The 23,086-nt window shown below is 35.2% G+C and overlaps 1 protein-coding gene across 1 annotated transcript in view; it reads right to left on the bottom strand.

Annotated features, from left to right (window-relative positions):
- Window positions 1–22,821, bottom strand: part of LOC116176806 (protein Skeletor, isoforms B/C) — a 41,585-nt gene extending 18,764 nt beyond the window's left edge. Inside the window, exons 1-3 of the mRNA XM_031495575.1 lie at window positions 22,706–22,821; window positions 9,369–9,515; window positions 2,167–2,348 (exon numbers count right to left, since the gene is read on the bottom strand). Of these exons, the coding sequence (XP_031351435.1) occupies window positions 2,167–2,348; window positions 9,369–9,515; window positions 22,706–22,763 (387 nt within the window). The 5' untranslated portion in view covers window positions 22,764–22,821. The remainder of the gene's footprint in view (window positions 1–2,166; window positions 2,349–9,368; window positions 9,516–22,705) is intronic.
- Between the last annotated feature and the right edge of the window lie 265 nt (window positions 22,822–23,086).

The following is a 23,086-nucleotide window of genomic DNA, read 5'->3' as shown; positions in this document are numbered from 1 at the left end:
CCTCTACGAAGATCTTACATGGTCGTTGAGACTCTTGACACATTTGAAAATTTCCTAACTCCTGGATATTTTTATAGGCCCCATAAGGTTCTCACGCTCTTAAAGGATACCTACTGCCATAGTTTCTTAAGAATTGATAAGAAGACCCTTTAAGTGCTCTTAAAGATTTTCTTGGCTGCAGTCCTAGAGTAAATTGCGTATGACTACGAGAAATTTGAACAGTACGCCTAAAGTGAACGCGTGAACTAAAGTTTGGTGGCCTTCAAGTTCAAACGATATTTCGCGAAGGAATTATTACGATAAAGACGAAAAGTGGCGTAATTTTTTTATGTGTGGAGGTAAATCATTGTAATATTTTTAAGGCGAATGGACTAAAAATAATACTATATGACGTAATCTTCCGCCCTGTGCAGATAGACTGTGCGCAAATCTTTTTATTGACATTGACGCTTACCGTCGGATTGGTTAACAATTTTTTTTGTGATGAATTTCCAATCAAAGCAGCCATTCATTTAGAGCTTAAATTTTAGGCAGTCCATTACAATATGTAAATATTTGGACACTAAAAATACCAGCTCCTACGCGCGTTTATGACGATCAGTATTAGTATGGCAAAACGTATCAATTATAAATAATATACAAAATTAAAACAATTATGCATCGACCGGGAATCGAACCCGGACCGCCTGGTTGGAAGTTATACCGATTAAACGAACGACGACAACGACATGTAGCATCTTAATAGATATAGATGGGATCATGTGTCTCGACAACTTTTTTGGGTCTGAAAAATTTCCCCTAAATATTCCAAATCTATCTAAAGATAAGTGATCGCATTTCCTTTAGTTCCTCTTTTTCATAAGTGGGATATTCCTAACCTGGTCGCTCCTTGCGTATTTTTTTAAGAAATTTGCGGAACAATGTTTTAGTATGGTCTTACATTCTCTAATTCACTAGAATGAAAGTCGGAAAGTACAATATTGTCATTACCCTATCAATGCATTTTGGAATTATGAGTATTTCACGATTTCTTTGTAATTGTCTTCCATCACATATTATTTTCACCTCTCAAGCACCATTTTTCATTTTTATTGGTAGCATTTTCCTCCAAAGGTACTGACACTATAGGGCGATAAAGTCAATTTTGCAATCGTTGAAGAAAAATTGTCGCAGGGTTCGCAGTCATTTCTATAACGAAATTTCTGTCATTCATGCTACTTCCCTGATACTTTTTTTTTCATAAAATAAAAATAGCACATTAGATATTGATTTAAATTACCCAATGACAGTTAATCAAAACGACCCTAACGCCTTAAAGAAATGAATTTAACAAAATAATATTATGTTTCAATTAAAGAGGTCAAAGAAATGTATTAAGAAAATCAGAGAAGTTAAAAGGGCGATATCTTAGTCAAAAAGAGACAGCACCGAGAAAAATAACATCTCATGATGAAGTGCTCATCTCAATGAATGTGCCCGTATATACGTGTAACATTTAAGAAAAGTGTTATACATGCAGGGTGCTCGTTCTAATGTAATACTTCTACTTTTTCGTATTTGATGTACACTTTCGTCTGATGTAATTGACAAATTTAAAATTCAAAATTGTAAGTGACAGTAGTAATAATATTTCGCGTTATTCACAGTTCCTTTTGTTATGAACCAATTTTCCATTTCTTTCTCAGCAATTTCGTTCGTATTACCAAAATTAAAAAGCAGAAATACGCGATGCCATCCCATCACCGAAATCCTTGCAGACTTTCGCTGTCAATGTCAATGAGTTTTATGGTAACCAATAAAAAAAAAACGAAAAAGTCATATAACGTAGAATATTATTGGGTTTGCAACATATCTTACGAAATCCCAGTTACATCAGTCATTTACAAGCGTTTAAGAATGCATACTTAATAAATGTCATCGTACCTTTGCCTCAAAAACCCACTAAATTAATTCAGGTTGCATCTTTTCTGGTTTAATTATCTAATAGCCTGCGTGTACCTTTGAGCAATGACCTTTTCACCGCATACAAGGAAGCGCTTTTTCGAATAATTTGTTGATGTAAAATATGTGAAGATAAGTTGGGTATGATTTCATACGTTTTGTAGGTTAGAGGTTAATGCGAATAATACATAATTATTTTGCAATGGAAATATACAAAATTCTCACCGTGAACTCCTCGCACCACACCGAAAACCATTTGATGCTGTTCAAAGTTTTTCCTTCGGGTAAGGTCAGGATGACGTTTTCCTTTCGATATCTGCGTATCACTTCCGGATTTCCGTTTTCGTCGGTCAGGCGAAAACCTCCGGCGCCGGGGGCCCTTGTGTTGCCAGCGTAAAAGTATGCAGCTGAAAATATTAAGAGCAATTAAACACCTCTCACTAACCTTATCGTTTAGTATATGGGAATTTGGCCTAAAATTTAATCAAGTCATGTCCTATTTGTGCTCCATATTTGAGCCTTATGTGTTGATTTTGGGTTATAATGCAAACGGACGAACGGGCGAACGTTCCGACTTTCTGACGTTTTTGGTAAAGTAGCTGCTCGAAATACTTGAGAAAAATTTTAACATTATTCTCTCTGTACTGATAGGTACACGTTGTACCTCCCCTTACAGTTTTAATTAAATTTGGTTTGGATTTTTTAGGCAGATTACTTAAATTAGGCGGAAAAAAATTATAGTAGAAGCTTAAGGAGGCTCTACTACTTTGATTTGCCGATGACGCTACCAAAACGGTTGTGAACATTCTACGATGTCTCTAGTCCTGTTGTTCATGTCCTCACTTTTTCTCCTTTGTGGTCCTCTGTATAGTCTATCCATCCTCTTTTGGGCCTTACCCTAGACCACTTTTCACTTACTTGCAAACCCAAAATCTTTCTCAGTACATGCCCCTCACCTCTACTCAACATCCATATCACTGCAAATCTCGCTCCCTCACATTCTTCGATCTTTCCACACTCTCTGATCTCTGAACCACTCGTTTGTTACCCAGCCTTTTCCAACCACTGAGTAAAAAATGTGTACACCACAATTCCCATCAGACTTCTAAACGACTTCCGTCATTTTCTATCTTATAAATGAATTTTTCCCCCACTTTCTGGCGTCTGCATTTGTAAAAGAGAAAGAATCTCACTACTGAAGGACCTCTGTGGGCAATATTAGCCGAAAAAGGGGGATAAACAGTCCAACCAGTTCCCATGCGGATTCGATTAAGAAGAACCAAACGTATTCTTGGATCCCTAATTTGAATAACTGGAATGTTACGGGGGGAGAATTGTTCAGGGTTGAACTTTCTTAATGGAGTGTATTATGGGACCAAGGCTATTTCGGAGGAGAATATTTCGGGGCGAATATTATGGGGACGAACAATTTGGGAATAGAGAACTCACTGGCTCGAATCTTGCAATAGAAATAGAAGGATAGAGGCAGAGTTATTCCAACCCACTTGGAGTCCTGAATTCTCCTTGAAGTAAGTTCCTGGTAAGCGAGTGATTATACCATACTTTGATCCAGATTTAAGCTCGGATTTCCACCTTAAATTAATCGTACGTAGTGAAAGGTAAAATGATGCACAAATTTGCCACAGACGAAAGAGGTTAGTATTCAATGAGTAAACAATTTTGACCGAAGAATTAGAGAATTGGTGATACAATCTGGAAGTGGCTGGTAGAAATATCTTCACTGACGAGGCAAACTACAAGACATAAAAGATCCGAGAACAGACTTTTTAGGAAAATTTTAATTCGTTTTAGGAGTTTTCCACTCGCGCTTAATAAATCAGCCCGTGGTCCGATTTTGTTGCGGATGTTGGATAAGGGGTTGAGGAGGATAATGTGGAGGGAAGATCAATTTGGATTTCGAAGGAGTTTGGGAACCAGGTATGCAATCGTAGTAGTAAACGCAATTGGGGAAAGATATATAGAACGAGGAAGAACTAGCGGATCTGGAAAAGGCATTCGATTGTGTGAAATACGGAAAACTGCTAGAAATTTTCAGGGACAAGGGTGTGAACTGGAGAGAAAGAATATCAACTTGTGCACGAAGCAGGAGGTGGCACCGAAGGTGGTTGATAACATGACTGAGTGGTTTGGAATAAGAAGAGGAGTTGTTGTCAATCACCTACTTTATTTAATATTCATATAGAGGATATGACGAGGAAGTGGTGGGAAAGAAATAACGGAGTAAAAATAGGTGGCAGAAATGTAGTGATTCAGTTTGCTGATGATATGATCATATTTGCTGAAAACAATCGGGAATTGAATGAAATAAAATGTTGAAACAACCGGAAGACATGGAAGACAAGTATGGATTGAGAATTAATCACAAGAAAGTTGAGACAGAGGATGTAATGGATGTATTTGTGAGGGGAAACAAGCAAAAACAACTTAGGCACAGCAATATCCGACGATTGTTTGAATGAAAAGGAGAGAATAATAAGAATTAGAATGGCCAAGACAGCGTATATGAGAAAGAGTGTGGCTTAACAGTAAGATGGATTTAGAATTGAGAAAAAGGCTAGTGAAATGTTTAATTTTGAGTGTTCTGTTGTATGGATGTGAGGTATGGATATTAAATAAAAGAGAATTAAAAAGACTCGAAGTATTCGAGATGTGGACTTGGTGCAGGTTGTTAAAATGTAAAATGGAGTGATAATTTCTTTCTAAAAGGAGGAAGTATTAAGAAGAGCAGGAGAAGAAAGACCACTGTTAAGGAATATTAGAAAGGGAAAGAGAAACTGGGTGGGCTAAAGTGTTGAGGGGTAATGGAATGTTGAGAGACGTATTGGTGGGATTGGTTGGGACGGAAGGTGAAGGGAAGCGAGAAAGAAGAAAACGGAAATGAATTCCAAGAAGGGAATCGGAAATGTGGGGATGCAGAGAGAAAATTTCGGGGACACCAAAGAATTCCCAAAGATAAGTTCAGTTCAATACAAAACACCTTCTTTCGTTTAACACCTTCTTCGTTTCAACAGCATTTTCCACAGAAAAGTTGCTTAGCAGATCTTTGAGTAATTTACTTGACAATCTGTCTGGAATTAAAATTATCTTGGAATGTTGGAGGAACCCCTTTCGCCTAACGCGTCCTTATCCGAGTTCATATACCTTTCTTATACAAACTCCTATACGAACGTTTCTAATGTTTTTTGAATGACTTCATTTTTTTTTATTATGTAGGTAATCTGTATTAGAATCGCCTAAAAGTTACTGAAAAATCTGGAGGGTTGTGTTTTGAACGGGATCCAAAAAATGTTTTAATTTATACCCAGGTTGTCCTAAGGTTTAAATGCCTTTTTTGCGAGGAAGGTGGGACCTCTAAAACGTGAGTGTACATTGAATACGCCTATGTTCAATTCATTTGAAATTTACATGTCGATAGTAAAGTTCACGAACATGGACACTAGGTGCATTACCATGACCTAAAATTGAGGAAGCTTTGGTATATAATTAGCGCACGATAGTTATTTTATTTTAATACATTCACGATTCGTGACGTAATAGTTTCGCTAGCAATGTAATTTACCTTATTCACGGTTAGACATATTGTAATTTTCGATTTATATGTACAACACTTTGGCATAAATTAGCACACAATCACATAATTTAATATACACACTTTATATTGCACTACCTTGAATCTCATCGTTGAACTCCCTTGATGAAATAACGCAAAAAGTGATTAGAATCAATCTACCTTTTTTTGTAGGTAAATATCACGGAAGCATAGGAGTTGGATGATTTTTGAGTCATCTAAAGCAAGGAAGAAGTCGAAACGAGGTGCGTTCGACCAATTTATAATGACAAAAGTGTTATTTTCTAGTCACTCATGAATTGAACCTAAAGTGATTTTGATATAGAAATTATTTTCTAGACCTACTGGCCTTTCAATGGGAAATTCAAGATGGTTCCAAAAAGTACCGTCACGAGTAGGAGTGCAAACATCATGAAATAAAAATGTATGAAGTACCTATAAAAAATAAGTCATATGCTAATATAATTCGATGTTGAAATATGACTGCTACATGCATAACCGCCGTGGGATTATAAACAAAGGTTATTGACCAAACTGTTGCAACGTTTTGTGCAGAGAAAGTCGCCAAAAGGAGAATCTGCGGAAGTTACGGTTTGTTGGGCAAATTTTAAATACGTAGGGCGTCACTTTTGGAAGTGTCTTTAGTGAATATTACACACAATGCATTACAACTGGTTATGCCTTTTAGGAATGATTATGAAAAAATGTTTAAAGATCCGTTTTAGACACATTTGTGTGCCCAGATACTATCACTGTCGATTATGCTACATCAGAAACTAATGTAATTTGCATGTAAGGTTATTTTTCATGTACTAAAACACAGTATTGTCTCAAAATGCAATAAACAAAAAATTAGCGTGAGACCATGGCCAAATTTGTAGAGAAGGCACGGTTAGGTTTTTACTAACAAAGTATTGATGACCATGACCCATGTGTAAATTAAAGGCTTTTCACCAATAAATTGATCGTAATTTATGACAGACTTTTTTCTCTGTTTTAAGCGTAAACAATCTTGAATTAATGTTGTCACTGTTTAATACTAATTTGTTTACAGTGAGCCATTTTTCAGTCATGATCTTTGACAATTTTGGAAGTTTCATCTAGCGTATTGGTGTGATTGAATCAATATGTATCATCTTCATACAATGGCAAATTTCAATTTACAGAAATCTTTAATACAAATTAAGAAAAAAGAGGCTCAAGAATTGATCCTTGTGGTCCTCCATGCGTCACTGCCTATTCGTTACATAAAGTGTTGTTGTAGCTGACACATTGACTTCAGTTAATCAAATGAACACTACTAAGGTTATGCATTTCCAATTTTGCACGAGATCAAACGCTCTTCTTAAATCTAGGAAGATAGCCATAGAACATTCATTCCGTTAAGAACAATTTAATATTTATTTCCGTGTGTCCGCATCGGTATCGGTATCGGTAGCTTTTCCCTCGATTGTCATAACTTTGTAGGGCCAATTTCTTATGGAGCGAAACTATATTTTTTGGGCGATCTTTGTATCTTTATGGATATCGATTTTTGACCAATTGTTTAGGTTTTTTTGATTTTTGAGCGCGGAAGACGCAAACATTAAAGGTTAGAGACTATGAATTGCTTTCCAATGTATTGCACGGATAGGCATGGTCTTATAGGAAACCTACAACTACTTTATTAAATTATAAATTAAATGTAAATACACTTTTTGCGTATACAAACTAATTAGGCTGAATAAATTAGGATTTTGGAATAGGCACTAGAGATCTAGACGTATGCGGTTAAAGACAGAGAAGTTTCATTTTTAAAAGCCAAATATCATCTTAAAAAACAACATTTTCATAGATATTGATTATAAACTTAAATAGATCGTTTCTTTTAAAATGTACAAAATAAACAATGATCAGTTTACACTTTTTGCAGTCGTAGCATTACTTATTTATTACACTGTTCAATATTGTAATATTACAATAACACCAAAGAATGCCAGGAAAGACTTGATAAATAATTGGGTTCCAAATTTTGTTCATAGTCTATGAGTTTTTGAGCTTTAAAGCATAATTCATTTACTTACTGTAACAGGTGACCGCTTTGCCGTTTCAAAAACTTCGTTTTGAATTTGTATTTTATTAAATATAGGGAAATTTCCTCATGTATTTCTTAATAGTGAACTTGTACTAAAGTAACTCTGGCGATAACAAGAAACGTATTGGGGAAAACGAGCGCTTTACCAAGATATCTTCGAACCTAAAGGTTGCGTTCATTCAAAAGCCAGCCAAAATGCGACTTTTTTATTGCTGGGTGTAGCACGTTAATACGTTGAATTCCTAGCGACGTTATAAAAATAGAAATTTTATTTCGCGTATTTACAAAGCTTTGTGGTAAAAATTTAAGACTCATTACGTATAATTTTCTAGTACAATTTCTTACAGTTGCTCTAAAGTGAAACTGGTTTTTCTTTGAGTGAAAATACAGAGACCTGTGCGTTATTGATAAATTTCAATCGCGTTTGTTAAGAAGCGTGTAATTGAAATCGGATTGGTGACAGAGTGCGAGTTACCTGCAAGCTTAATTTTATAAGATTTTAAAAGTTTTAAAACATTTAGAAGATTCTCATCTAGACATCTGCTGAGCATTTCAAGTACAAGAGTTAATAATTCATCATAACAAGGTACTTCGAAAGCTCTAAGCAGATTTTAAAAATTCTAGTAGTTTTAAACGTTTTAAAGAGATTGTTAGAAACTTCCAAGTTTCCAACATAATCATAAGATAGTAAAAAGAAGTTTTTGTAACCTGCACCTTTTAAACATATGTAATCGCAAGTTTGGAATTAAAGATATCTAAGAGATTTTAAAATAATTAAATATATCTTATAGACATACATATATAGAGACGTGAAAATTTAATACTTTTTGCAATTTCCGGAAAATTTTTCCACAATATCATACTAACAATTCTCACAATGGTTATTATTCCCAATAGCATAAGTAAAAGTCTTTAAATTCTCATTGTCCAATAGCTATAACATTCCTGATAGGATAGACTTCACAGAAAAAAATAAACTAATCAAATTCATATGAAACCATGGAGTGGGGGTCCTACTCTTCTTTTAAGGAAGATAATGAAATCGGTACGACTAAATTAGCTTTAACAATGACCAAATTATTCCGTGTTCCGTGTTATTTTGATCCTTTGCAAGTCTTCTCCAAGACTCCAAAGGGACCAGCATGAAATGGCCCCCTTGTATTGCGATCAAGATGTCTATATTTTCAATGACCATATTCTTAAATGTGATAATTGTATGCATTGGTGAATATAGTTTTGATTGGTTTGAGAGAAAAGCTCTGTCCTGACCAAACTTCTAATTTTCTCGAAAATGTCAGCTACTTTCTTTTCTCATTAAATTCCATTTGATTTTCTATCGATTACAACCGTAAAGATATAAAAGCACTGTGACTACAGTTGTTGACTAAAAGCTCTATATAAACCACCGCGACTGTTTTATTATGCAATATTGCAATTTGAAAGTTTGTGTTAGTCGGGAGCGGATTACTTCTAGTGACAAGCCACCTAAGTGTAATTGTACTTTTGCGCTTATTTAACAATTAAGCAATACGAGCTGCGAATTACTGCTGTGTGACTTACGAGAATAGACAGTACATTGAGGCATGTGTTTTTAACGCCCAAACTTGGGTAAGCGCTAATTATTTCTCCTCACTTACACGTACACAATTTATCCAAAACTTTTTAATGAGTTTAACGGTCTAAACTTTTGTAACTAACCACAACAGACAGTACAGGTTAATTACGAGTGATGCGGTTCAAATAAGTAAATAAATATCTGTTTACCTGGTCCTTGTCCGTCGTACGTGAAATCTTTGAGGTGTAAAGTTCTAGCGTCTATTGCGTAAACTTCTCCAGATACGCCGTGATGAAGTTCGCTTAGTTTTCCAATAAATTTTCCTAGATAAGCGGTGTAGACACTCTGAAGAGTTACTGTAACAATAAAAAAAATAGGTAATTTAGGACTGAGTTAAGTTTTAATTTTAAGTTATACGGCGGAAATCTTTGTTTTTCCTATGCGAATTTAATAGCGTTCGGCCTTATGAAGGTTGTAATCGCAATTTTATGCCGTAAAACCGAATTCTTACCGGTATGTTAAGTACGTATTTTTTATAAAAGTAAAAATTATGACAGATATCGGATTCAACCTAGAATTATTGGTCCATTGAACACTCACATTAGACATACTTTGTAGTAACTGATGAACTAACGTGGAATTAATAACTTTCTTCTGACTTCTGTTATAAGGTAAATTGTAGGTATGATTTTCCAAGTTGACTTTGTAGGTCAATCATTTACTCATGTGTATGTTACATATGCTATACGAATGTATTACATTCATAACTAATGATCTGTAGTAAGAGGTATCATTTCAAATCCTTTAGAAGTTATTTAGGAAGATATGCTTGATTTACAATTTTAAAATGGTAAGGAAAAATTATCCATGTGTAAAAATCACTACCGATAAAATAACTTGAGCTTGTAATTTCTAAATATTTATTCTGATCATTGGAGTTTTCGCAGATACTTGAATTCTACTCAAGATCCGGCCACAATTAGGAAGGTTTTAGGCTACTGTCCAAATGCCGCTAGCCAGTACACGAGAAATTTATAATCAGAATATAAACAAACAGCAGTGCCATTTAGTATACTGCTCAAGGACTGATTAAATATACGTTCAGTTTTCCTTTACGATTAAATTAGTACTGCCTACCTTCTACATCTCGCAAAGCTAGTACATGGGCAGAGGGTGAAAAAGGGTAAAGTAGTTTTTTGTCAAAAAATTGTCCCCCTTGACAAATCTTTTGACGTGTCTCGGCGTTTTTTTCCTTTAATCAGTGGTTTTAGATAAATCCGCGGTGGGAACTTTTCAAATGAACACTCTGAGTACAGGGTCCTGCAACAGGTGCGTTGGTCTTTCCTAGGTCCTAGACCATACCTCGTAAAAAATTTAAAAAAAATTGCGTGTATCATCCATAGATGGTTGCGCATCTATAAGATGTTATTTGTGAATGTACAGGGTGTCCCATTTTACGGTGTTTTACATGTTTAGATCTCTTTTGTTAACCTCTATATTGAACGCTATTCACATTCACCCATAAGAAAGCCCCAGTTTGATATATCGTAGCGAACTTGTTTTTTGAAGTTAGGAAATACCTTTGAGCAACAATTTTAATACGAGTAACAGGCTACACATTGATAATGGGAAAGTTGGATTTAGTAATACAGTTCAGTGCAAAAGCGTTCACAATTCGTTGTTGCATATTTTTAGCAGTTGCCGGTGGATCACTGTACACTATTCACTTCACATAATACCATAAGAATACTTCTACCGAAAAATGAGCAGGGACCCCATCCTGTTGTAGCCGAATCCTATATTTCTTGTGTACATCAGGTACATCAGCTAAAAGGCCGGGTAAGTCATATTACAAGAAAGGAGTACTAGGTTTTAGTGAGATGTTTGTTATAACGACCCTGAATTCGAATAACAGGTAACATCTAAAAACGACATTTTGTAATCAACACTGTCATGGTATTACTTATTTATACCATAGAGACTTTTTCAACCATATTTTCGTATATTTTTGTAGCTTTCCCTCAAACGGTAGGGGAATTTTAAAACGTATAAACGGGAATAGGCAATTTAGAACAAGCAAAAACATTTACGAAGAATGAATTTTTCTCAAAAAGTAAATAATACAAAAGTTTTCCATCTTGTAAAGTCGATACGGGTAATTACTCGCCTCTTATACAATGTAATTTAATGTAATGTATATTTAGTCGTAATACCACATTAAATGCTCGCGACACGTCCAATTACAGTAAAAATCAGCAGTATACAATAAAAAAAGTACAAACAGACAGATAAATTCATACAAAACTAACAGTATTAAAAATTACAAATAAGACAAGTTAAAATCACAAATTAAAAACAATAGGTGTACTGAAGTCCTCTATGGAGTAAAAACAATACGTTAAAAAATGATTTTTTATAAAAATTTTAACTTAACGAAATTTAAATGCCTCACAGCCAGTGGTAGTACATTATACAGATCTATGCGAGGGCTATTATTTTATTTATCTTAAAAACAAATATGAGCTGTTTTGTAAATTGTCCGAAAAAATGTTGTCTTTCCAGATAAGGAGGATTGAATTTTCGTTGGGACACCCTGATGTGTACTTATATATTCGTTTAATTTATCTTTACGCAAAATCGTGATGAATCCTTCATTTTCGTACATACTTTATGTCAGGAAATTGTAGTTTCCATGACAGAGGCAGACCAGATTACGTTTCCTCCCGCCTATCATTTTCCCGCCTGCACTTGTCACTTTACAGGCCGCACCGTTACCGTTTGACAGCTAAATGTCTAAATTGAAATTTTATATCAAAATCGAGTGTAAAATACGATTTCGGGTAAAATTTAATACACACTCGTCAGTAAAATGACATTACCTGACTCGGAAATTAAAGTGAGTGCTCGGGCACATCGCGCGCTTTAAATTAAACGGTACCATAGTGGTATTAGAATACGATTTAATTTATTAATAAGTTATTTTCGATCGAACCAGCGTGGGAAAGCGGCGCCAACCTGGATGTGGTGGTCAGCATAACGGTACAGAAATCTCGAGCGCCACCAGGATGTTTCAATCCTTGCTCCTGGTCAAAGGAGGTGGTTTCTGAACAGAAATTAAGAACCGTAAAACGGAGAAACGGATTTCCCAGGCACAATAATTATCTAAATATGGAAAGCGAACGTCGGAAATTTCGGCCGACCGGGGGACTCGATTGATAACATCCAAAAATTAAAACCAGGCTATCTGACGTTTTAAAAATCGGGGACTAATCTTGAAATAAAAGTTAATTAAGCACGTTTCTTCTGAGGTCAGATCTAATGAAACGAAGTTTGCGGCAACACAATTAATTCACTACGGTTAATTATACGGATTAAAATTTCCAAATTTGGTAGCCCAGTAATGCCCTTTGTTACATGGAATTTCGGATCAATAATAAGCTGCACGACCATGCTCGTTTTCGCTTAAGTCTTCTTTACCTAAGCGCAACTTTTTTACATCATAGTGCTTTACGTTGGGTGCAGTGGGTACAGAAGACTCTTAACATTGGAAAACTTAATATCTAATTAATAACCAAGCTGGAATCCTAAAATATTCAGTTTTACCCTGCTTCCCCACGCCGAGGGCTATCCGATGCTACAAAAATTATTTACATATCTCTACGTGAACATTTAAAAACTTCACAATTATGTTCGGCAGCTGGGTTTCCTTATCAGCGGTTAAACGACTCTACAAATTAAAACGTTACTTTTACCTTCTACTAGTAAAAAACTGCATAGGTCCAGCACTACCGCTTCCCGTAAGGAAACGCCCGTTTGCCTCTAAGAACCGGATGTTCATCAAGTCTGGTAGCTTCCGGAAATGTACGGTCCGTTCATTAATTATGATATAATTTTGGGAAAAAAGTAAAAGGAAAAACCATTACAAACTGTGATTTTTTACTTATAATTGAGGTTTGTATTTTGCCGAATAAATTTGGTTTGTTTAGGTAATGGAAATTTATTGTCTAAAAGGAAACATATTTGAATTGCAACAATACAATTTTACTCGGTTTGAATACAAACCTCAAGTGTAATTAGGCAGGACAAATTCACAAATTAAACTATTCATAAGGGAACGGATAATTGATTAGAAAATGAATAAGTGAAAAAACCACTAGTGCATTTATTGTCGCTGTAAAAGTTGCAGGCAACTTTTGCCGTTGCCAAGGTGACAATTGCACTGCGGTTTATGCGATTTTTTATACATGAGTTAAATTGTAATGGTAATACAATATTTCAGCGTATGACTCATTGATGAATATTGTAATAATAAACCTACTGTTTATTGCGTTTCTTACAGTCGTACACTAAGTAGTTAGAAAAAGATGGTAATTCGTAACTTAAGTCTACTGTCCAATTTATATTACCAGCCTAAAACGTTCTAGTCTAGAGCCGGTGGACGGTGACATTTTTTTAGTGACAATTAGTTAAGGCCTATTTTTTGTGAGAATGCTGTGGGGGGTATGCACGAGTGTCATCCGTGAGGAAAATCCCTGCAAGCGGTATGGGAGGGCGGCAGAACGCCTTCAACCTGTCAAAAATTATGATCAAAATTATTATTCAGTGAAGGCTGAAATTTTTTTTATTATTCAGTTGGTAATCCACAATTTTTGGTACAATACTTGCAGTTTTTTTGAAATTTTTCATTTTGATTTTGATTTTTGATTACTTCTAAAGTATATCGTGTAAATTGTAGATGGTGTAGGGATTTAATAAATGTTTTGTTTTCAAAAATGAATGGGGTGGTTCTCAAAAAATGTTTTTTTTGAAATTTTTCATTTTGATTTTAAGTTTTCATCGATCCAAAAATTGCCAACAGACGATATACCTATTGGATTCTAAATTAAATTCGTAATGAAACTTACTTCTGTACGTAATAAATGTTTTTTTTTCATTCATTTCTTATAAGAGATTCACCCTCGGATTCACCCAACCCTTCCTTCAAATCTGCTTTTTGTAATAGTCACCAATTGGTTTAGAAATTTGTATACATCTCAGAAGTTCTCATATGATGGAATATTCAGGAACTGTTACTTATAAAAAAAAACCATGTAATGTAAAGCTTCTTTCTATAACAGATTCCTCCGAACTTTTATTTAACTTTACCAAGTTTTATTAGTGCCTTAAGGCGACTCGTTTGTTATGAATGCATGCATATGTGAAAATGAAAATCATCCCAGAAAAACCTACGAGTGCTCTACTACCTAGAATAACTTCCCTTATTGCAACTAATTTTTGAGTAGTTGTTCGAGTACACTTTAATACAAAATTGCAATTTATACAATTGGAAGCCCCTTCGGTCGTCCATTACGATCACTTAATAAACTCGTGCTTTGCATCACTTTAAAACTCCATTAAGCAAGAGCATTTGTAAATAATTCAGACTGTTTGCGTGTACGAAGATACTTATTTAATTTGTCCTTCTGTGTAAAACTTTTTATTACGATTACCTAAAGATAATTACGAGAAAAAAACCCGGGGGAACGAGATGCAGATAACGGACTTCGAAATAAGTTACGGCAATCAGAATTATTGGAATGACTTTTAAGGAAAAAAATTTCGCCTGCGGTGAAGCTACAGCATCAATTTCGTGTAAATAAAAAGTTACCGTTCGTGAGTACATTGTTTTTTTTTGGTAATTTCTTATTACGTGAGCAGTTGGATGTCTAATCGAATGAGAATAAGAGATACAGAAAATCAAAAAAATTTCGGAACCTAAGTATGATTCGTAAAATGTCTAAGCGAACAGGTAACAAAGATTTAAGGCATTTTTAAGAAAAACCATATCAATGTTATTGCTTGGTCTGAAATAGTCACCACAGGGCCTTAACTAATCTTCTGATCTGAAGAAACCACCATGAAGGATGAGAATTTTAAATGGAGAACATGGACTTATAGAAGATGTAACAATTTAAACCAAAAATACTTGTACATTAGAAAAAAGCCTGTTAATTATGGGCGGAATAAATCAAAAGCTTTTTGGAAAAACATTTAACAAAATGGACTTCGTGTTCGAGTATTTACTGACAAAACCGATGCGTATGTTAGCTTTTGTGAAAACAATAATTGAAAAAAAAGATTGAATTGTCCATTTACGATAAAACAGTGTTCAGTTTTCCGATTCTGGCCTAAAAATTAATGTGGCGTGAGAATGAAACGAGAAACCCAATTTGGAGGAGAATTCAGAGCGATTTCGAGGCAAAACAAAAAGTGGAGAAAATGTAAATAACTGGCACGCAAATTAGGAAGCGAAACTACTTGACCTTCAATTAATAATTCAATGCACCTCTATTAGTTACGGATTATTTTTAAATCAATACCACAAATGCGATTACATTAACTGCAGTTTCGAATTTAATTTCACATCCAATTAGTATCGTCAGACGGACTCGAATAAAAACGTTTCCATTTCGACATCGCCCTGAAAAACGCAATGGGGGTACTGAAGTTGGGGGGATTGTAACACATTTCTGCTCGGGTTTTTTTGCAAATCAAAACACACACACAATCAAGAGCATGAAAATCAATCACGCTTGCATTATAACGGGATTACACGCGATGAAATTGACTCTCAATACGCGAACAACAAATACGTGATAATAGAAAATGAATTCAAAATAAACAATAGAGACGGATGTGAAATGCAATTTTTATGTTGTTTTTCACGTCACGCATTAGCGGTCGCATAAAATCAAATCCCTCAATTAGGAATGGAGGCAACACAAAACCTGGTAATTTTCAGGGATGCACACTCGAACAAAATTAAAAGGATGGCAGCTTCATTCGCTAAGTTTATTATAAAGATTACATAAAATTAATTATAGTGATGAAGAAAAGTAGGACAGCGCTTTATTAGTAACAGCTAGATTCGTTAGGCTAATTTAAATCATAATCCTGTAAAAGTGCGTTTACCTCCGTCACTTTCTTATAGCCATGACATAAAAATGTTAAATATCAAATATAACTGTTCGTATCTTTATTTATCTCAATTTGGCACGTGGTAAGTGTACTCTTTGATCGAGATCGAGTAGTACGTGTGAGTCAGCTTTCTTTATTCTAAAATAATTAATCTTTAGTTAGTTACTGTTATGCTAGATCCTTCGTGGTAAATCAAGGTTGTAATTATTTGAAGTGAAATCAAGTTCAAAATTAACCTTGCCTTCCTAGTCGACAATCGTTCATTGAGCTTCGAGCTTTTCTTCCACTTCCAGGATTATAATCGAGCTTTTAATAATGTTTTGTGATAACTGCGGTATTCTTGTAATACGCTAATCTGCAAGATTCACAGATTATACTCTAAATAGCGGCTTTTGCAATAGGTACCTGTTTTTCTCAGATACTTCAAAACGGCCGTAAATAATAACAAATCTCCTATTGAGTATAACTTGAACGATGATTAGCAATTACTCTTCATGTCACATCATTTGTACTTTCTACCATTCCATGCGATTGAAAATCGGCTATATCCGTTTACTTTCTTTTGCTGCCTAAATAAATTGTTAAAATTCTTCAATTAGATTATGGTTATTACTGCTTTTCTTGTTGTGATTTTAGTGCTTTCTTTTGTTATTCAATTCGAATTTCTGAATGTTGATGAAACCCTGCGAAGATTAAAGCAGATTTCACTCTCAGTGTAAAAAGTATGTGCCTACACTCGAATAAATATTAACATTAGGTCAGATTTAAATGGGGTGGTCGTTTTTTAACGTGCCACAACTACAGGTAACTTTAAAGCTTCATAAGAAGAAAACAGGCAAGACAAATCATACAAAATTTCGGTGTGAAGTTTTGGGACTTTTAACGGTAGAGTAATTTAAACATTGAGTATCATTGAAGTTTTCAAGTTGTAAAAAATTTAGATGTTCGAAAACATTTCCCAGAAAAATAGTTGTTATAGTGGAATTTGCGGAAATAGAATGGTCAAGTCAAGTCAAATTTATTTCTGCGTTACTTCTTTTCTATAAGTCTATTTTTTCTTAATTGCTTTCGGAAACCGGCAAAACCAAAGTCCGGAGCTTATATCGTAGGTCATCCTGTTAATTGGTATTATTGAGTTACATTTGATCATCATCATGATAGCACTCAATACCATGGAATTTGCAAAATTGGCTTATTTGGAAAAGACTGAGGAATGATTATTATCGTACTAAATCCAATTTAATTCGTGTCCAATCCGTTATTTGTGCGGTAAAAGTTAATAGTTATTTAGATAAAAGTCAGGAAAATGACACATTACTGGCGAGGAAATATTGAATTGGGCCGAGTACTTTAATTTCCGAGGAGGGCAGGAAGGCCCACAGAAAAGGCGATGACTACCTACAAAAGATCTCGGAATAAGTTGACGAACATCATAAACACGAGCAAACCTTGGTAGAAGATATGTAAAGAACTGGATAAAGATGTGACGGAAAAGGGTATACTCGTATGATCGTAATGAATAAACTACGGAAGAAAAGCCCTGCAATAGAAGCAATGATTCATCTTTTCCTCACAATAGAAGCATTATTCCCTAAGCAAGATCCACCGGAGCCAGTACAGGCAATTACATTGGTCATGTCCTAATGTAAGCGCCTAAGCTTTTAACCATGAGAAAAAAATATATTCAGCCCTGAGATGCATCACTAACGTTAAACTTAACGTGCAGGTTATCTGCCAAAAATGTAATTTTGCCTAGGCAAAATAACGTTTTTTGGCACACACGTTAAGTTCGACGTTTCTGATATATCACAGGTTTAATTATGTGGATTCTTCGTACCGTGAATGTCAGGTTCCGTTACATAACAGTCGTAATAAATACACACATGTCCTTGAAAGATGGCGGTACAGTATTTTTAAATCTGTGTAAAGTCACGATTATGAGGGAGATAAAGTTTCCCGATGTTGTCGTACGGATTGAAAACCATTATAATGTGTAATTGCGAAATGCAAATGGGAAAAGAAGTGAGAAATTAACTGAAGGTGAAGTCCCTAGAGCTATTCTCGATTGATTTGAATTTGTATTTTTAATAACGTTTTAATTAAAGTTAACTCTCCCCTTTTCTTTCGTTTTCACAACACAAAGTAGACCCTGTCACTAGACAGGTTTGTTACTTGACGATAATATGCCATGGGTTCAGTTAGTTTTGGCAGAGGTGTTGACTTTGGTTTTTGAGTTGCGCAGTCGTTTCTCGGCTGGACCTGGGCTATTAGTGTGAGAGTGATGCACGGAGAGAAAACAATCAACACCGCAACTCCAGATTTTATTTTTTGCTTCAATATCGCGATAGAATTAATAGTGTCGCGCGTTTTTCCTAGCAAAGTTTGAGAAAGGAGTTCCGAGCACCGCTGTTTCCAGTGCAAGACCATTAATAAAAAATGTGAACAAATTTTGAGCGTAACCGCCATTAGTATTTGTGTTTAAACCGTAAAATGTAAAACCGCGAGTTCTCTTAATTGTTGCCTACATACGAATACAAAGAGCTATTGTTAGAACTGATGTGTAAACGTTTATTGCTGTGAGCTTGCAGAAGGGACTGAACTCAGTTAGGTCGTCGTCGAAAAAATTCGGATTACCGCATTAGAAAAACTAAATAAGAAAAAAAGGGCACTTTGTTACGTATTGAAGCTTTCTCCTACTCACGATAGTGGGACAAAGTGTTTACAATTGTCGTTAACCCCAAACAGTGGTATATATTCAGTAAAATTGATTTGCTTGCAACTTTTATACTGCAAAAACTAGGAACAGAAATTAATTATTAAGAATTAATTGAGAATTTAAGTTTCCAAATTTGCATGATCCATCGCTTAACGTTCAGGGATCATTGTCGCTAAAGGAGGGTGTGAATCTGAGAGATTATTTACGAATAAACACAGAGCTATTAGAATCACGCGCGACTAGGGAATGCAATACCGGGATTGCGGGATCCCGAAATACCGGGATCCCGCAGAATTTTTGCGAGATTAATCCCGCACATAAATGGAGCGGGATCCCGCGGGATTTGCGGGACTAAGGAATTTGTCGACCAAGGGGACGACTCTGTTTACTTAACGGCGAATTATTTTTTAAATAATTGTTAAACTTTTTTCGTTAAAAATGTACTATGATTTTTGAGGCACTTTAGAAGACTTTTTGTGCTTTACAGATAAGGTTTTTTTGAGTTCTAAGTTAGGCCGAAGGTACTTTTTGTTAAATATTGAGATAATTAGCGATTAATTTTAATACAGAAGTTAACCTCACAGAATTGCTTATTTGGCAATTTATTTAAAGTTTTGCGAGAGCCCGCAAATTCCGGGATCCCGCGGGATTAACATCTAACAATCCCGCAAATACCGGGATTGAGATTTTGCTGCGGGATTGCATTCCCTACTAGAAACCAATTTCAAAAGAAAATTCAAAGGGCTGTAACTTTTGAACTAGTAGCCCAATCTTGGAACTGTTTGAAATTATGGATTCTACAGGCCACATTCTATAAGAAAAATTTTTTCCGGGTCGATCTGAGACAATTTTTTTTTCGGGGCTCAAAAAAAGGCAGTGTATAACCTTCCTTTTTTACCAAAAATCGACTAAACCAAAATTTCTCGGGAAAACACTTTTTCTTATTAATTTTGGTGCGTAGAATCCAAAACAATTCGTACTTTTTCGATCAGACTTCTCAATCAAAAGTTATAGACTATAGAAACTTTTTAAATAATTGTTAAACTTTTTTCGTTAAAAATGTACTATGATTTTTGAGGCACCTTAGAAGACTTTTTGTGCTTTACAGGGAAGGTGTTTTTGAGTTCTGCCGAAGGTACTTTTTTGTTAAATATTGTGATAATTAGCGATTTATTTTAATACAGAAGTTAACCGCACAGAATTGCTTATTTGCCAATTTATTTAAAGTTTTGCGAGATCCCGCAAATTGCGGTGTCCCACAGGATTAACATCTAACAATTCCGCAAATACCGGGATTGAGATTTTGCTGCGGGATTGCATTCTCTACGCGCGACACGTTCCTTCGAATCTGGCGTTATTTATTAAGATTGATTATGATTGGGGGTGTTTTAAAAAAATTTTTAAGGAAGACGTTTATTTTATTATGGAAATGGTGTTTCCTTAAATAAGTAATTTTAATAATTTCTTATTTTATTTATCGAACGTCTGCCTGCGAAGTAATTTGTCCAAACAAGCTTTGTAAGCTTTTCTTTCTTTTTTGTTTTAATTTTTCATATCATATGTTTCGGAATAAATTTTTGTCATTGTCAATCAATTAATTGTGTTTATTCGAATCCTTTGTGCGACCCAGATAGTTTTTATGTTAAATTTTTGTTTTCGAAAAAGGGAAGTTTAGCCCCCTTTATTGAAAAAGCCTATTGCAATATTTAACGCGATTTATTTTCGGTGTTGTAACTAAGAAAGTTAAATTTGCGCATAAACGGTCCATTTTTTGACGTGTAGTATCAATTCGTTTTGGTAAGAAGGTATGCAGTACGACCCCTTCGAGGATACTATTGGTACCTAAAACTATACTACACTTTGATGAAGCCATCAAGATTACTTTGGAAGAAATTTTGAACAATAAACTTGAAGTGCTTTGCCAACATACCACGGTGGAATCAGGATAAGACGAATTGTAGATATCGGTCTCCCGCGTTTTTATTTTCAGTAAATTGCGCTTTTGCTCTTGTCTGTGATATACTACCCCTCTCCCTAACATCAACGAGATTGCATTTTACAAAGATGATTTAGCACAATGGACTAACCTTTGTCCTGATGACACGGAAACCCCAGTATCTCAATTGTTCGTCATATTTCAGACCTGCCTTTGGAGTTACAATCGGATAAAGCAAAATATCTGGCTTCAACAACACAACAACACCAAAACCAAGTGTACGACTCGCTGCAATTCGATCAAGGACAATAGGAACCATGTTAGACAACAAGACGTTCCGAATTACAGTCGCTCGCTCGCAACGTTTGCCGTACCGGAGTAGGTACATGGACAAAGTTGCCAGATGAGTGCAGGTAGATTTGGTCGCCACAACCTGATAAGAAGAGCTTTGGCATCTGCGAATATCCCTTTTGTTCTTGAGCCAACAGGTTTATCAAGAACCGACGGAAAGCCACATGATGGAATGTCCCGCATCCCGTGGAAAAGTAGACTGTTGCTCCCTCCTTTCGCAGTAGAATCTTGTTGAGTCCCTTGGGAAACGTATCGCTGTCAAAACTGGCGACCAAAGATCCAGGCAATACCTCAAACAGCGAAGAAGCATTGCGGAACGCCGCCTCCATTATGAGCACATTACTTCGGTCCCCATGGAGGAACTATTTTACTTTTTATAAATTTATTATTCTTTGATTAGAGCTTATTGTTATGCTAGCTAAAATAAAAAATTTCAATTTAGATCCATATATCTTGATTTAATTAAACTGGGTGGTTTTAAAACAGTCAGCCCTAAAACACTTCCACATAATGTCGAATATCGGGCAAGCTGCAAAACTTCTATATTATTCAAATACTTTGAAATTATTATATTCTAAGGTGGTCAGAAAACACGCTATTAGTCAATTACTCCACTTTAACGGCATATTCACGCACAATGAATAATGATTTGTGAGGTATGACTAGTAAATCTATTTTTAGATTTTTAGAAGAAAAACTCTCAGCAGCTTCCGGCGAAATATGATTAAATGTCTTCCGTATCATATGCAACTAAAATATTGGACGGTTACTTCAAACGCGCAATCCAGTATATTAAGGAAGTATAAACACACCCCAAATCGTGTAAACCCAATTTAAATTGCAAATCAGCCAATCGAACAACATTTACCTACCGGTGTAGTTAATAAAAAACCTTTCACATTGTTTTAGTTTGTTTTTGTTTACGTTAAAAATGGTTAGAGACTTGGGAATTAATTACGATGAAATCACTATTATACAACTCAGTCGTTTGTGGATGCTCTAACCAGAAAATAGAAAATGGAATAGTGCAGAATTACGGTAATTCCTTTACAACTGGAAGATACAATCAAGTTCGCATGGCTGCAATCCACTTGCATACGATGCAAATCTAATTCAAAATGAGAACATTTTCAAACTGTTTTACGCTTCGTGATTTTTAACTCCTGTTTTTGCATACGAGAATAAAACTGAAACGATCTGCAGTTAAAAATTTCCTTTCCGTCAGTAAGTGAAAGTTACATACTTGCGTTCAGGATTGATCATCGTATCACCTTTGATACAAGTTGTGTGCAATAAAGTTTATATAAAGTACCGTATAATTTTAATCATTAAACGCTGTTAGAAAACATCAATAATAATAAAATTGCAATTCAAATCCAAAGTTATTCACGCTTAGCCTTGTTCCATACACGAAACCTTGATACTTCAATTAATACCCGCGGGATAAATTTTACGTTCTATAACACCTTTTTCAATGGATCAGATTCCCAAAACTTTCACTGTTGCCATAAAGTGCATTTTCAATATTTGGGATTATATAACGTAAACGCCTTTAGCAAGTCAAGGAAATTGAAAAAGAAACTCACCAATGAAAGTAAAAAATCGTAAAAATGCAACAGTGGCCCTATTAGTCCTGGCCACCATCTTGCTGCACAAGTTTCACAAACACTGAAGTCCGTCTATGGTTGTCTTTCACTTAAATCTTTACCAGTGGCAAATATACAAGAACTGGATATTATGCCAGCAAATCCCTTCCCTTCTAATCGAATTTCTTTAACTTTTCTTCGATTTCAGTGAAAATGCACGCGCTGTGAATTTCCCCTGAACTGAAATTTGTACATTTTCCAAAAATTTGCGGTGCATATTCCATATACCCGGGGGTCTAATTAAGTTTATAAATTACAGCTTGGGAATACTTTCACTCGCTTGTAATTAAATTTTATTATGTGTAATTTAGCAAAATTAGG

This window comes from Photinus pyralis, unplaced genomic scaffold, assembly GCF_008802855.1.
Source record: "Photinus pyralis isolate 1611_PpyrPB1 unplaced genomic scaffold, Ppyr1.3 Ppyr1.4_LG7, whole genome shotgun sequence".
Lineage (NCBI taxonomy): Eukaryota > Metazoa > Arthropoda > Insecta > Coleoptera > Lampyridae > Photinus > Photinus pyralis.
The sequence above is the reverse complement of the archived record's forward strand: the minus strand, read 5'-3'. Positions and strand labels throughout refer to the sequence as shown.